The sequence below is a fragment of the Chiloscyllium plagiosum genome, chromosome 16 (assembly GCF_004010195.1).
Source record: "Chiloscyllium plagiosum isolate BGI_BamShark_2017 chromosome 16, ASM401019v2, whole genome shotgun sequence".
Taxonomy (NCBI): domain Eukaryota; kingdom Metazoa; phylum Chordata; class Chondrichthyes; order Orectolobiformes; family Hemiscylliidae; genus Chiloscyllium; species Chiloscyllium plagiosum.
In genome coordinates this window covers 60,965,087-60,982,166 of record NC_057725.1, presented here as the reverse complement: position 1 = coordinate 60,982,166, position 17,080 = coordinate 60,965,087, and the positions used below count along the sequence as shown (strand labels likewise).

The 17,080-nt window shown below is 49.6% G+C and overlaps 1 protein-coding gene across 4 annotated transcripts in view; it reads right to left on the bottom strand.

Annotated features, from left to right (window-relative positions):
• LOC122557955 (proline-rich protein 5-like) overlaps nucleotides 1-17,080 on the bottom strand; it is a 141,585-nt gene that overhangs the window by 35,708 nt on the left and 88,797 nt on the right. For 3 of the 4 annotated variants that reach the window (XM_043706220.1, XM_043706224.1, XM_043706221.1), the window contains exons 5-6: nucleotides 6,111-6,195; nucleotides 1,940-2,031 (exon numbers count right to left, since the gene is read on the bottom strand). In XM_043706220.1, coding sequence (XP_043562155.1) covers nucleotides 1,940-2,031; nucleotides 6,111-6,195 — 177 coding nt within the window. The remainder of the gene's footprint in view (nucleotides 1-1,939; nucleotides 2,032-6,110; nucleotides 6,196-17,080) is intronic. The other variant, XM_043706223.1, reaches the window with a different exon arrangement.

Below are 17,080 nucleotides of genomic sequence, written 5' to 3'. Positions count from 1 at the left end.
AGGGTACTGGTTGGTACGGCGGGAAAGGAAGAAGCGGAGGGCTTTAAGTCCTTCGTGATGGGGGATGGAGGTGTACAGGGACTGGATGTCCATTGTGAAGATAAGGCGTTGGGGACCGGTGAAGCGAAAATCATGGAGGAGGTGGAGGGCGTGGGTGGTGTCCCGAACGTAGGTGGGGAGTTCTTGGACTAAGGGGGACAGGACAGTGTCGAGGTATGCAGAGACGAGTTCGGTGGGGCATGGAATACTGTGGACAGTGTGACCATGATGCTCCTTTAACAAGGTTATGGTGTCCCTGGCTTCCTTTTTTTCAGGAGGTCACAAAAAAAACAGACTCCGAGAGGTCTGGGCTTGGAAGGGTTTTAGGGTCAGCTTGATTATAGCTATCAGATACTGCCTCAGAAAACAGGCTTTCAGGTTTTTTAAAAAAATAAACATTTGTACAATGCAAGGGGAGTGGCCAGTTCTCCCAGCTCAGCTTTCTCTGGTTTGGTTTGGTTACGAGCAGTAGCATTGTGTAGCTGCTGGAGCTGGTACTCTCTCTCTGACAACAGACAGCAACAAAGACTAGTCCCGGGGATGAAGGCATTATCCCGTGAGGAGAGATTGATCAACCAGCTCCATATTCCCTGGAGGTTTGAAGAAAGAGGGGAGATCTAATTGAAAGACACAAAGTTATTGATGGGACTGTCAGGGTCAATATTGAGACAATATTGAGACAATATTGGGGAATCCAGTACATGGGGGCATTGTCTCTGAATAGGAAATCAGCCATCTGGGACTAAAATGGGGAAAGATTTCTTCAGTCAATCGCATGGGAACCTTTTTGGAACTCTTTACCACAGAATACTGTGCCTGCACAACCAATGAGAGCATTGTAAATGATAGGTCGAAATGATAGGAGGCAACTGGATTAATGTCAGAAGCAAATTGCTGGAAAAACTCAGCAGGCCTGGCAGCATCTGTGGAGAGAGAAAGCAGATTTCGGATAACATCTCAGGTCCAGTGACCCTTCTTCAGAACTGATGGTAACTAGAAAAAGGATTTTTTTTGTGTAGAAGATGGGGTTTGGGAGAGAGATTAACTGATAGGTGGAGAGAGAGCACAAAGGGGGAGAAAACCAGTTGGACAGACGAAGGATTGGGTAAAGGCCAGTCTGGGGCAATGTTAGCAGCTGACAATGGGTAATGTGTAATAGCAGACCATGTGATGACAAGGCCTGCTATTGTGGGGTTGGGGGTAAGGACATGACCTCAAGCCCTACAATTATTGAACTCAACAGTAAGTCTTAGAAATGGAAATGTGTTGCTGGAGAAGCGCAGCAGGTCGATTCCTGAAGAAGGGCTAATGCCCGAAACGTCGATTCTCCTGTTCCCTGGATGCTGCCTGACCTGCTGCGCTTCTCCAGCAACACATTTCCATCTCTGATCTCCAGCATCTGCAGACCTCATTTTCTCTTCAAGTAAGTCTTAGAATCCCTACAATGTGGAAACAGGCCCTTCGGCCCAACGAATCCACGCCAACCTTCCAAAGGGTAACCCAATCCCCTACCCTTTTATCCCATATTTACCCCTAACTAATGCACCTAACCTATAAGTCTCTGGCAATTTAGCATGGCCAGTTCACTTAACCTGCGTATCTTTGGACTGTGGGAGGAAACCGGATCACCTGGAGGAAACCCACACAGATACAGGGAGAATGTGCAAACTCCACACAGACAGTCGCCAAGTCTGGAATCATATCTGGGTCCCTGGCACTGCAAGGCAGCAATGCCTAACCACTGAGCCACTGTGCTGCAGTCCAGAAGGCTGTAGCATTCCTGAGTGGAAAATGCGGTGTAGGATTTTCAGCACGGCACCAGCAAATCTGAACCATGAATACTAAGGATGCTGTTTTTGTTGAAAAGGTGTTAGAGAATCCAGAATCAATCCTTCCTTACCTGCACAGGGTAAAATATGGCTTGTAACATGGGTAGGATTTCAGTGAAGAAATTATCCCAACTATTTGTCAAAGCTTCCAAAAGATTTTCACCTAAAAAGCAAAAAGGAAACATCTGGCAAAAGGCATCAATGGTGATTAGTGGAAAACATCACATGGCTAACGTTCATGTCAAGCAAGCTCCATCCCGGACTGGAGAATTTTAGCAGTGAGGAAACTATTGGGATTGTTTTCTTTGGGACAGGAGATCTAACTGAAGTGGAGAACATTATAAGGGTTGAACAGTTATAATGAGGAGGCATAGATTTAGGGTATGAAGTAGGTGGTTTAGATGGGGGTTAAGGGGGATGGTTGTCGCCTGGACAGTGGTGGAGATCTGGAGCTCACTGTCTGAACAGATGTTGGAGGCAGAAACCTTCAAATCACTGATCCAGTGCTTGCCGTGCAGCGATCTACAAAGCTGTTGACCAAAGGTTGGAGAGCAGGAGTAGACTGGACGGCGACGTGTCAACCACTGTAAACACAGAAGGCCAAATGGCCTCGCTCTGTGCTGAAAACGTCTACAACTCGGTGGCACCTTGCTGTGTGCAAATTGGCTGCACCGCTCTCTACTTTTCGGTGGCACCTGCACTCCACTCTGCGTACATCGTGCTGAGGGACATCCTGAGGCCGTGATGGGCGCAATGTCAGTGCAAGCCGTCCTTTCCTAACCTCAACCTCAGAGGAACACTTCCGACCCCAGCTCGACTGGTGTCATCACCGTTCCAATGGACTCTCTGGAACTAACAATTCCCACAATGCTGGATCCCGGGTTTTCTCCCCACAGGAGGGGATAGAACATGAGCCTTTCTGAAATTTCCACCTAATACATAATAAAGAGACCAACAACTCATTCTGATAGGGTGGAAGTGATTGAGCCAGCTGTTACGAGGACTCTAATATCATCCCACTATGCCATGCGGTCATATTAAAATACCCACTCAGTATTTGACTAATGCAGCTGGTCACCAGAGGCTGGGAGTGAGAAAACGGTGGGATTCCTCCTGTCATTGCTGCTGGGAGTCAAACATCCAATCATAATGATCAGTTTGTCTGTTCCTAAACAGTGACCCTCGCGATCACAATGGTTAGAAGGGAGCTGGGCCATAACATTGGCGATAATCATCCAGCCCTAATCATCACAGCTGACCATGGCCCGACTGTATAGCAGCTCACCGACTCGGTGCTCACCGAGCAAAGGCTGCAACTTTTCAGTTAGTTACAGCCCGCTCCCCACGCTCTGACTCCAGCCCGAATCCTGCCTGTTGTCTTCCCTGTGAACTCCCTGATCGATGGAGCACCCTGAGGTCCAGATGCTTGTCTATTCAGTGAGGGCTGGGCCAAGTTGCAAGATTTTGTGGCAGGAGCCGGTGAGGCTTATCCCAAATATCGGGAGCCATCTGGCTGGACATGTTGCGTTTTCACCAAGTGGGGAGGCAGCCTTCCCGCTAGGCAGTGGCGAGATGCCGAAGAAAGGGGTTTTAAAAGCTTGCTAAATGCCACCACCTGCCTCGTCAGCAAGCAGCTTCCGCTCACACCAAACGGACTGAGGAAAGGTGCTGTCGAGTGTTCGCCAGGTGCAAGTCAGAGCGGGTACCTGGAGGTTTCAGCTCGCTGCTGGATGCCCTGAGGAGACCCTGTGTTGCTCAGCATCTCCAGCCACCATCCATGGGCACCAGCCACCCGCACCCCTTGGCCACAGACCTTGGCATCTGACATCTGCCAACCCCTCATGACTATCGTGGTGCATCTCCGACCCACTTGCAGCACACCTTGCAGCGGGGCTATCAACAGTGGGCACTGAAAGGCTGTTGAAAGGACACTTTCTGCATGGGGACAGGCACCCAGTTCATGGACTGGACCAGGCTGCACCTCACTATTCTCTTCACTGAGTGCCTACTTGGATGATCCATGGTTTACCATTGTGCCAACTAACATGGTCACAAAGCCTGGTAGCTGCTCAGCAGTCCTCAATGATAGGGGGTGAACAGTGCACTGTATGGTAGTATGCCACGTTCCAGTAGCTCACACAGCACACGCACACACACACACACACACACACACACACACACACAGCCAGCAAGCAGCCATGCCCCAGTGTCTTCAGGGAGTGGTCCTCACTGAGGTCCATGGAGCTACCCATCAGTGCTGGCACAGTGGGTCGGGGCAGCCTCCCATTACCAGGTGATTGGCCACAGTCCGGCATCCAGTTGGGTTGAGGGGAAGAGACTTCGGTCAGGGGTTCCTCAATTGCGGGTTCCATGCCTCTGCCATGGCTAATAGTCATGTTGCTCCAAAGAGGCCAGTCCGGGGATAGAGCTAATGCAGTCAGCAGGGGGGGGCTAGGATGGAATGTACAGGTACCATTCAGGGGTCTGGTCACTTCTCCTCTGGGGCTGTCTGGGTAGGGCACTCAAGGTCAAAGTCAGTCCATTGAGTCCATCCACAGAAATTCAGTGGAAAGGGGAATTGGGGTGGGGGGGGGCAGTGGTGGATATCCAAACAAGTCGTTCTGGGACCGGTGTTATGGTAGGGCTGGAACTGGACGTAAGGGACACCATAGGAATGGAATAGGGAGTTAACGAGACACGTTTGGTAAGGTACGGTGGAAAATCTCACTGGGGCTCATGGTGAGAATCCCTCCAACACTACAAGCAGTTAGCTACAAAAATGGAACATTCACCCTATGCTTCTGGGCGGGGTTACTGGCTCATATTACATTCAGTACGTATTCATCTCACCACCAATTTAAACATGGACTCAAAGAATATTAACCTTCCAAATGCTTACACTGAAGTCAATAAGCTCGTTGTTGAGCGAATGCCCTGGAGGTGTGGGTATATTTAGCAACACTACATGGTGTACAACAACAGCTCAACTTCCATTCAGATGGTCAAAATAATGCCCATGTGCTTGACTGTAACCTCATGTTGCCTCATACTGAACTAAATGAAGTACACGTCGGTTTTCATTACGGAATCCAATTTTTCACACAATAAATTAAATTATCCAATTTGGATTAAGCAATGTGAGCAGCAGACCAAAATGGCACTTTAATGCTCAATTATTGGAATTCTTTATTGTTCTTGAGTCCAGTGACTGAATTGAAAGGCTCAGACTGTACTAAACTCTTGATCAATTCATGCAGTCCGAGAAGTAGCCGTTAGCCGACAACATGATGTGGAGGTGCCGGTGTTGGACTGGGGTGGACAAGGTCAGAAGTCACATGACAGGAAATTATAGTCCAACAGGTTTATTTAAAATCACCCAACACCAGGAGCAGCGCTCCAAAAGCATGTGATTCTAAATAAATAGTGGGCGGCACGGTGGCACAGTGGTTAGCACTGCTGCCTCACAGCACCAGAGACCTGGGTTCAATTCTCGCCTCAGGCGACTGACTGTGTGGAGTTTGCACGTTCTCCCCGTGTCTGCATGGGTTTCCTCCGGGTGCTCCGGTTTCCTCCCACAGTCACAAAGATGTGCGGGTCAGGTGAATTGGCCATGCTAAATTGCCCGTAGTGTTAGGTTAAAGGGGTAAATGTAGGGGTATGGGTGGGTTGCGCTTCGGCGGGTCGGTGTGGACTTGTTGGGCCGAAGGGCCTGTTTCCACACTGTAAGTAATCTAATCTAATCTAAAAAAAACCTGTTGGACTATAACCTGGTGTCGTGCGACTTCTAACATTAATGTCAGCCCTTAACGTTTTTTGTCAAAACTTTGTTCACGGGATGTGGGCATCGCTGGTAGACCAGAATTTATTACCCATTCCCGTGTGCCCTAAAGGCGCTGCCTTCTTGAACAGCTTCAGTCCTAGGGCTGCAAGGACACTTGCTAGGAAAGGGAGTTTCAGGGTTTTAAACAGCAGTAATGAAGAAACCTTGATACACTTCCAAATCAGGACAGGGTGTGACTTGAAGGGGACATTTCAGGTGCTGGTGCCCCCGTGCATCTACGAAGTGATAAGAGCTGTGAGTTTGAAAGATGCTGTTGAAGGAACCTCTGTAAGTTGCTGCAGTGCATCTCGTTAATGGTCCACACTGCTGCTACTCTGTTGAAAGCAGAAGACGGTGAATGGAGTGCCAATCCAACAGGCTGCTTTGCCCTGGATGAGGCTTTTTACAGACTTCGTACCAACCTTCACAGACTCGCACTTTTTCTTCCATCAAGACCAAGCCTTTGGAAAGAAGATGGTTCTGCCAATAAGAAAAATAAAGAGAAATCTGATGAACGTCTTCTACCAGAAAAAAAGGTTTTGAAAAAAATCACACAACACCAGGTTATAGTCCAACAGGTTTATTTGGAAGACGAAAGACTGAACAACAATCCAGTTTTGTTCGATATATCATTTTAGTTGCTTGACACTGTGATCTTTTGCTATAAGTTTTATCTTATGGTCTTATTCTCCACAACCACCTGACAAAGAAGCAGCACTCCGAAAGCTGGTGCTTCCAAATAAACCTGTTGGACTATAACCCGGTGCTGTGTGATTTTTAACTTTGTCCCCCGCTAAGTCCAATGTCAGCTCCTCCTCATCACCAGAAAAAAATTGCGCATTCTGCAGTGCCTTTTGATGACGATTTGGAGAGTCCTTCTAGTCTCCCGGCCAGCATCAACCTTGCAAATAACATCACAAAAGCACAGACTGTGGTTATTGTCACAGTGCTGTCTGTGAGAGGTTGTTGTGAGCAAACTGGCAGCCCAGTTGCCTACATTATAACAGTGGATACACTCCAAGAATACTTTGTTGACTGTGAAAGACTTTGAGATGTGAAAGGCGCTACACAAATGCAACTGCTTTATTCTTTTTTCACCCAACATCACGGGAAACAGAACACCTGGTCACAACCTTTTCTGTGGGAACTCGCTGTGTACAAATTGTGCCACACTTTCTTACATTACAACAGCAGCTGTTGGAAAAGTGCGTCACGTTGAGACGCTTTGAGACATCCACCGGTTGGGGAAAATACTATATAAATGCAAGTTTTCTCTATAAAATAGATTATTTGGTTGAGTATTTAACTGCTGGCTGTAGGTGTGAAGTGTGTGCAAATTAGCTGTAACTTTTCATATGTCACGACACAGACTCTAATTAAAAATGACTGTAAAATGCTTTGGGAGGTAGTAAGATTGAGAAATGTGTTTCACCAACGCAAGCTTGTACAAGGTTCCTTGCTGATCCAATATATAAGAAGCCTAATAAGGGAAGTAGTAGGTCTTGTTGAACATCCAAGCAATAGTGATCATAATAAAATTTAAAGTAATGAATGAACAAAATATATGAGATATTTCAAAGGCCAGTGTTTAGTTCGGGGAATGCCCAACAATGCTCAGTGTTTGTTAGCACTGCTGCCTCACAGCAGCATGCACCCAGGTTCGATGTGACCCTTGGGTGACTGTGTGGAGTATGCACATTCTCCCTGTGTCTGTGTGGGTTTCTTCCAGGTGCTCCATTTTCCTCCCACAGTCCAAAGAATCATGAGGGCATGGATAAGGTGAATAGCCAAGGTCTTTCCCCTAAGGTAAAGACAATCAAAACTGAAGGGCATAATTTTAAGGTGGAAGGAGAAAGATTTACAAGGAACCTACAATGCAACTTTTTTCACACAGACAGTAGGCTTTATGTGGAATGAACTGCCAGAGGAAGTAGATAAAGCAAGTATATTTGCAGCATTTAACGTACATGAATAGGAAAGGTTTAGAGGGACATGGGTCAAATGCAGGCAAGTGAGACTAGTTTAGCTTGGGAAACCTGGTTGGCATGTATGAGCTGGACCAAAGGCTCTGTTTCTGTGCTTTTCCACTCCATGACTCGATGTGTAGGTTAGGTGGTGTGCCATGCTAAATTGCCCACAGTGTCCAGGGATGTGCAGGTCAAGTGGATTAGCCATGGGAAATGCTGGGTTACTGAGGCAGGTTAGGGGCATGGGTCTGGCTGGGATGCTCTTCGGGGAGGTCGGCATTGATCCGATGGGCTGAATGGCCTGCTTCCACATTGTAGGGATTCTGAGAGAATGAGGATTGGGTACAGGAAGATCAAGAGGAAAAGAAAATGCTATCAAAGCGACAGAAAATGACAATATTTAAACAGCATTCAGGGCTGTGATGGAATCTGTGGGAAAAAATACTTGCATTTTGGGAGGTAGACCCTCATGGGAAAGGGAAACTGACCCTCCCATTAGCTAAGAAAATGAAGACCGAGGTGGAGACCGGATACCTGGCTGAAATTATGTCAAGTGGGGGGGGGGGGGCAGAGTCATCAGAGACCAGCAGAAATTGAGGAGTCCACGAGGGAGTGTGGTGTGAGTCGAGGGTGTGGCGCAGGAAAAGCACAGCAGCTCAGGCAGCATCCGAGGAGCAGGAGAGTTGACATTTCGGGCATAAGCCCTTCATCAGGAATGCAGAGTGTGGTACGTCTAGGCTTGAGAGGCCAGATCCAGAATCTGAAACCAAGCAAGCAGTTCGGGTGGAGTCATGTCATTGTTGGTGAAGACGTCGCCCTTAGAGTCTGGGTTTATTGTTAACTGCTATTGGTTAGGTATCAGAGTATGCCCTTGAAGAGGAGGAACTGAAACTTCGTGTGAGGAAGACAGCGCTTTGAAGAACTTTTGTCACTGTGATCGATGACTGGATTGCTGAGCCAATTCAGAAGATCTGTCCTACTCCAATCTGCCATTTCATGTGTAATTTGTGTTTAGAATCAACCACAATGCTCCTGTAAATTTCTATTGAATGAAGTCGATTCTGGTTGTTGGGAGTACAGGTGGTTAGCGAAGGTGGTATTTCATGTTAGCTTGCACTTTTCTATCGTCGACCTTATGTTGTTTTAAATCATGATTCCTTGTGGTTTCCTTCTCGCAGGAAATAACTGGGGTTTCAGCTTTCATTTTCGGTCTCGACCAAGGGTTTCACAGGGATATCTCATTTTGTTGACGAAATTAACCACAAATGTGGCCTCAGTTTTTTTTTTTAACTGGTTGGTCCAGTAATGTCTTTGGTCAATTTTGTTCCCCAGGTTACTGACAGGGCGTCCCACAAATGGTAGAGCCATTGGACGTCGTGGGGATATGGTTACATTCTCTTTTAATGGAGATGGTCATGTGGAACAAATGTCCACTTACTACTTGTCTGGATATTGCCCGGATCTTGTTGCATTTGAACATGGACTGCTTCGGTATCTGAGGAGTCATGAATGGTGCTGAACATTGTGCGATCATTGGCCAACATCCCCATGTCTGACTTTCTGATGGGAGGGAAGCCTTCCCTCATAATTCTTGCTTGGGATGCATGTCTCAAGGCCAAAAATTGTTGGCCATCCCAAATTGCCTTTGCAATGATTGGCAATCAAGATCACCGCAGGCTGCAGTTAAGAGTCAACCATACTAAAGGTCTGGAGGCACTACACAGATGCCAGACCAGATAAAATCAGTCACTTTTCCTTCTCGAAAACACTTGATATATCAGAATGGATTTTAAGGAATCTTAATGAATTCAAACTTCACTGCCTGCCATTGTGGGATTCCAATCCCCAGAACATTAGCCTGGAGCTCTGGATGATTAATCCAATGACGTTACGGCGACGCAGCTATCTCCCATTGATTGATGAAGCAGTTGAAGGTGGTTGGGCCTGAGGAACTCCTGCAGAACGTCGTGGAGCTGAGGTGACGGACCTCCAACAACCACGGTCACCTTCCTTTTGTGCCAGGTGTGACTCCAACCAGCAGAGAGTTTGCTCCTGATTTACATCCACGTCAGTTTTGTTAACGCTCTTCACCGCCTCACTCAGTCAAACGCCACCCTGAAGTGTAGGCTATTCAACCCTTCAAGATTGCTCCTCTACTTAACTGACTCCTGGATAACTCTTTAACCTGTTCACCAGTTTTCTGTACCATGCACACACACATATTCCATAAATCCTCCAGCCTCTAAATAAAAATCACTTCTGGATACACTCAATGAAGAAGCACACACAAAAACGAACAAAGATCAACAACTCTTTTCTCCTCATCTCAGTTCCAAAGTGGAAGGATATAAGCGCAGGAGAGAAACTCAGAGGGAAAACGATGAGTTGGCAAAAAGCAAAGATGAAGGGTAAATATCAAAATAAATAAAAACAAAGAGTAAAGTATTTCATGAGCACCTAAGTAATAAAAAAGGAGAACTAAGATAGGGATAGGATCGCTAATAAATTAGTTGGAAAAATATACAGGTAGTTCTTCTTGTGTGGAACTCCCCATCTCACAATAAAAATAGCACTTAAAATGTTGGCGTTGCAATCGCACGTTTTACAACGTTCATGCTTCAGAAACGGTGCCCCCTCCTCATCAATCGCGTTAAACGGCGAACTCGTGTTTGATAAAACGCGTGCTGTGGCAGAACGACCTGCACAACAAATGCTGTTGAAATGGTTGAGGTACTGAATAGATATTGCCTTAGTGCCCAGGAGCAAAAATTGGATCTGGGACCTAAGCCTTTCCTGTATGTTCATTTGTCACTCTTTAGCGGAGAAAGCCAGTTAGCACCCTGCATCCTGACCAACTCGGGCGTGAGGGACAATTTGTCCATTGTGCTAAAGGAACAATGTCTCATTAAAAGGGCATTAGATTAGATTAGATTAGATTTCAGTCGCCTGAGTCGGGAATTGAACCCGGGTCTCTGGCGCTGTGAGGCAGCAGTGCTAACCACTGTGCCACCGTGCCGCCCACGGTGGCATGTATGGAGAAGCTCATCTGTGCCAGGAACTTTCAAGCTGTGGCACCTACAGAGTGGGAGAGGAGACTGACCGAGGAAGCTTTGATCTGGGTGTCTCGTCTGAGATCAATGGACTGCAGTGAGATGCTCCCCCCTGCAAGGACAGCACCGAAGCAACAGTCTCCCAACCCAAAAGAGCATGGATGGAAGTGCTCCCTCAAACCTAGCGGCAGCTCACGAAGAGGATCCAGCGGTATGGGAGGGCAGGAAAGGTGTGTGTGAGGCTGCCCCATACTCTGTGATCCCTCCACCATCGCCCTTTACAGCCATACTCAGCACAACACACCTTTCAGCTGCACTCAATCTTCCCTCTGCAGCTAGACAACAGACACTCACTCACCCTCATCAGCTTGGCCACTCTCCACAAATACTGTGCGCCCCACTCCACTCCAGACAAACTCTCACCTTTCTCTCTTTGCAAGAGAACACACAACTGGCAAGAGGTAGAGAAGAGGGTCGTGGTGTGCTAGGGTGGTGTACTGCACTGGGGCCTGATCCTCCAATGACAGGCCCTTTAACAACGTTGGTAGTGCCTGCTCCTCTGGGAAGTTGCTTGTACTCCAGGAAGCTGCACAATGGCCTTGAGAGCTTGACCCCCTTAGGGCTAACCAGGCCTCAGGCATGGCAAGAGAGCTGATCGACTGGGTGTAGGCCCCACGTTGGCATATTGCTTCCTTCCAGCCCGATCCCAGCATATGTCCTTTCTAGAGGGGACAGGAAGCTAAGGAGAAGGTGGCCGGTGCTACTCCGGGAGCCATTGGCATAACTTCTACTCGTGAGGAGGTGGAAAGTGAGGCCATAGGAGCTCATCTTGCCCTCTACCTTGTACTTGACTGACAGGTCAGTTGCCCTCTACTTGACTGACAGGTCAGACGGATCTCCCTCCAAGCAGTTATCAATCATCTGTCAATCAGGGAGAGCATTCTCTGAGAGGCTGGGAGCACCGGGCTCTCACCTGGTCCTGGCTCAAGGATCAATGCCTTCCCAGTCTGTCAGTGTCGTCGGAGAAGCCCTTCCCTCCGTGGACTGTCCTCAACAACCCCAACAATTTGACGACAGACCTGGAAACCTGGCTGGAAATCCCAAACTTTGTCCAAGAACAGTTAGTATTTGGCTCCTCAGCAAACACGACTGCTTCTTTCTCACATACCTGGCAGATTCAAGAGGACTCCCTTCACTTTGACAAATCCTGGGGCACACTGACAGAGGGTGGGATCATGCTGGGAACTTGCCCCTCTCTGTTTGCCCCTGAGGCTGTGCCCAATGGCCAGGGAAAATTCCACCCTTTACATCAGTTTTCCTTGGAAACTAAGGAAGTAGTCACAGAGTCACACAGCGCAGAAACACACCCTTTGGTCCAACCAGTCCATGCCGACCATAATCCCAAACTAAAATCCCCACCTTCCTGTACTAGGCCCATATTCCCACCTCCCTGTACTAGGCCCATATTCCCACCTCCCTGCTCCTGGCCCATATCCCCACCTACATGTACTTGGCCCAAATCCCCAACTCCCTGCTCCTGGCCCATATCCCCACCTACATGTACTTGGCCCATATACCCACCTCCCTGCACTTGACCCATATCCCCACCTCCATCCCCACCTCCCTGTACTTGGCCCATATCCCCACCTCCCTGTACTTGGCCCATATCCCCACCTCCCTGTACTTGGCCCATATCCCCACCTCCCTGTACTTGGCCCATATCCCCACCTCCCTGTACTTGGCCCATATCCCCACCTCCCTGTACTTGGCCCATATCCCCACCTCCCTGTACTTGGCCCATATCCCCACCTCCCTGTACTTGGCCCATATCCCCACCTCCCTGTACTTGGCCCATATCCCCACCTCCCTGTACTTGGCCCATATCCCCACCTCCCTGTACTTGGCCCATATCCCCACCTCCCTGTACTTGGCCCATATCCCCACCTCCCTGTACTTGGCCCATATCCCCACCTCCCTGTACTTGGCCCATATCCCCACCTCCCTGTACTTGGCCCATATCCCCACCTCCCTGTACTTGGCCCATATCCCCACCTCCCTGTACTTGGCCCATATCCCCACCTCCCTGTACTTGGCCCATATCCCCACCTCCCTGTACTTGGCCCATATCCCCACCTCCCTGTACTTGGCCCATATCCCCACCTCCCTGTACTTGGCCCATATCCCCACCTCCCTGTACTTGGCCCATATCCCCACCTCCCTGTACTTGGCCCATATCCCCACCTCCCTGTACTTGGCCCATATCCCCACCTCCCTGTACTTGGCCCATATCCCCACCTCCCTGTACTTGGCCCATATCCCCACCTCCCTGTACTTGGCCCATATCCCCACCTCCCTGTACTTGGCCCATATCCCCACCTCCCTGTACTTGGCCCATATCCCCACCTCCCTGTACTTGGCCCATATCCCCACCTCCCTGTACTTGGCCCATATCCCCACCTCCCTGTACTTGGCCCATATCCCCACCTCCCTGTACTTGGCCCATATCCCCACCTCCCTGTACTTGGCCCATATCCCCACCTCCCTGTACTTGGCCCATATCCCCACCTCCCTGTACTTGGCCCATATCCCCACCTCCCTGTACTTGGCCCATATCCCCACCTCCCTGTACTTGGCCCATATCCCCACCTCCCTGTACTTGGCCCATATCCCCACCTCCCTGTACTTGGCCCATATCCCCACCTCCCTGTACTTGGCCCATATCCCCACCTCCCTGTACTTGGCCCATATCCCCACCTCCCTGTACTTGGCCCATATCCCCACCTCCCTGTACTTGGCCCATATCCCCACCTCCCTGTACTTGGCCCATATCCCCACCTCCCTGTACTTGGCCCATATCCCCACCTCCCTGTACTTGGCCCATATCCCCACCTCCCTGTACTTGGCCCATATCCCCACCTCCCTGTACTTGGCCCATATCCCCACCTCCCTGTACTTGGCCCATATCCCCACCTCCCTGTACTTGGCCCATATCCCCACCTCCCTGTACTTGGCCCATATCCCCACCTCCCTGTACTTGGCCCATATCCCCACCTCCCTGTACTTGGCCCATATCCCCACCTCCCTGTACTTGGCCCATATCCCCACCTCCCTGTACTTGGCCCATATCCCCACCTCCCTGTACTTGGCCCATATCCCCACCTCCCTGTACTTGGCCCATATCCCCACCTCCCTGTACTTGGCCCATATCCCCACCTCCCTGTACTTGGCCCATATCCCCACCTCCCTGTACTTGGCCCATATCCCCACCTCCCTGTACTTGGCCCATATCCCCACCTCCCTGTACTTGGCCCATATCCCCACCTCCCTGTACTTGGCCCATATCCCCACCTCCCTGTACTTGGCCCATATCCCCACCTCCCTGTACTTGGCCCATATCCCCACCTCCCTGTACTTGGCCCATATCCCCACCTCCCTGTACTTGGCCCATATCCCCACCTCCCTGTACTTGGCCCATATCCCCACCTCCCTGTACTTGGCCCATATCCCCACCTCCCTGTACTTGGCCCATATCCCCACCTCCCTGTACTTGGCCCATATCCCCACCTCCCTGTACTTGGCCCATATCCCCACCTCCCTGTACTTGGCCCATATCCCCACCTCCCTGTACTTGGCCCATATCCCCACCTCCCTGTACTTGGCCCATATCCCCACCTCCCTGTACTTGGCCCATATCCCCACCTCCCTGTACTTGGCCCATATCCCCACCTCCCTGTACTTGGCCCATATCCCCACCTCCCTGTACTTGGCCCATATCCCCACCTCCCTGTACTTGGCCCATATCCCCACCTCCCTGTACTTGGCCCATATCCCCACCTCCCTGTACTTGGCCCATATCCCCACCTCCCTGTACTTGGCCCATATCCCCACCTCCCTGTACTTGGCCCATATCCCCACCTCCCTGTACTTGGCCCATATCCCCACCTCCCTGTACTTGGCCCATATCCCCACCTCCCTGTACTTGGCCCATATCCCCACCTCCCTGTACTTGGCCCATATCCCCACCTCCCTGTACTTGGCCCATATCCCCACCTCCCTGTACTTGGCCCATATCCCCACCTCCCTGTACTTGGCCCATATCCCCACCTCCCTGTACTTGGCCCATATCCCCACCTCCCTGTACTTGGCCCATATCCCCACCTCCCTGTACTTGGCCCATATCCCCACCTCCCTGTACTTGGCCCATATCCCCACCTCCCTGTACTTGGCCCATATCCCCACCTCCCTGTACTTGGCCCATATCCCCACCTCCCTGTACTTGGCCCATATCCCCACCTCCCTGTACTTGGCCCATATCCCCACCTCCCTGTACTTGGCCCATATCCCCACCTCCCTGTACTTGGCCCATATCCCCACCTCCCTGTACTTGGCCCATATCCCCACCTCCCTGTACTTGGCCCATATCCCCACCTTCCTGCACTTAGCCCATTTCCCTCCAAACACTTCCTATTCATGTACATGCCCAAATGTCCTTTAAATGTTGTAACTCTGCCCACATCCACCACTTCCTCATTCCACACGCGAACCACCCTCTGTGGGGAAAAAAGATCTGCCTCATGTCTTTGTTAAAGACATTCACTTTATCTCGAACCCTCATGATTTTATAAACCTCCATGGTGGTCACCCCCTCAACCTCCTATCCTCCAATGAAAAAGGTTCCTTATAATCACAAATCCTCCATTCCCAGCAACATCCTGGGTAAATCTCTTCTGAGCCCTCTTTGGCTTGGTAATATCCTTTCATTAACAGGGCGACTAGAACGAGCCACAGTACTCCAGAAGAGTCCTCACTAATGTCATCTACAACCTCAACACGACATCCAGCTCCTATCCTCAAAGGTATATACACAACACTATAGTCAGGGGATTATTAGATTAGATTACATTACAGTGTGGAAACAGGCCCTTCGGCCCAACAAGTCCACACCGAAGCGTAACCCACCCATACCCCTACATTTACCCCTAACCTAACACCAAGGGCAATTTAGTATGGCCAATTCACCAGACCTGCACATCTTTTGGACTGTGGGAGGAAACCGGAGCTCCCGGAGGAAACCCACGCAGACACGGGGAGAATGTGCAAACTCCATACAGTCAGTCGCCTGAGGCGGGAATTGAACCCGGGTCTCTGGCGCTGTGAGGCAGCAGTGCTAACCACTGTGCCACTGTGTAACAGTTGAGGTCAAAGGAAACATTTGAGAAATGTAGGAATATTGAGAATTTAATATGAGCTACCAATGGGTCCCCTATGAGCAGTTGGAGTACAGACTGATTGTGATCGAGACAGACTGCTTTTCTAGCTGTTTCTGCTGCCAATGGTCAGGTTCGAGTCACCGATCACAGCCAGTCCTGACAGTCTCTGAAACTCTAACCATTTCAGTGTGATTACTGGCCTGACAGTATAGAGGTGGTACCACCAAGCACCGGCCCTACAATCACGGCATACCGAGGAGTTTCAACAGTCTAATTTGCTGAGCGAGAGTCCGCAAACTGAAATTCAGGAACAACAACTGCACTGTGAATGCTCAGGCAACAGAACAAAGAAATTGTGTACTTTACACAGAAGCAAGTTGTACATGGAGAGCTTTGATGAGAAGGTCACATTATTATTGAGGGACAGAATTTTGCGGCAAATCAAGAGCTCCAGCCACAATGTTTCACAAGATCACTTTTCCTAGAAGGACACTGCTTATCACTGACCGCTCGGATGTTTCTTTCTTCCTGGTGGTGGAATATGAATAAAATTTTCTGTGCTCGTTCTTTCTTCACTGCGGCCTACTCCTACATGCACACGTCACAAGTGCTGGGGGAGAAATAAGCAGGGGGGAAAGAAACAGCCAGGAGATTAAAACCTCTTCAGTAAAAAATACAGGAAATTAAAAATAACCACTTTTCGATCTGTTTCCCCTGTTGTAAGACACTCTCAAGTTTTAATCCTGCCCCGTTCCACTGATCCTAGCAGCTCCAATGGGTGATGGCACAAACCCCACACCGTTTTGTTGGCATTTCCACAGGGTCCAGTCTTAACCCGCGCTGAAAGAGCAGATGAAGTGTAAACCACTGTGGCCCTTCTTCAAATGTACAGATCAGGCCCTGAAGCCTGACTGGGAGGCCAGGGTGGGAATGCAGGAGGCTATGAACGATGACTTATGGTGACGGATTGTCACTTAGAGTCATAGAGATGTCCATGCCGACCAGATATCCCAACCCAATCTAGTCCCACCTGCCAGCACCCGGCCCATATCCCTCCAAACCCTTCCTATTCATATACCCATCCAAATACCTCTTAAATGTTGCAATTATACCAGCCTCCACCACTTCCTCTGGGAGTTCAGTCCATACACGTACCACCCTCTGC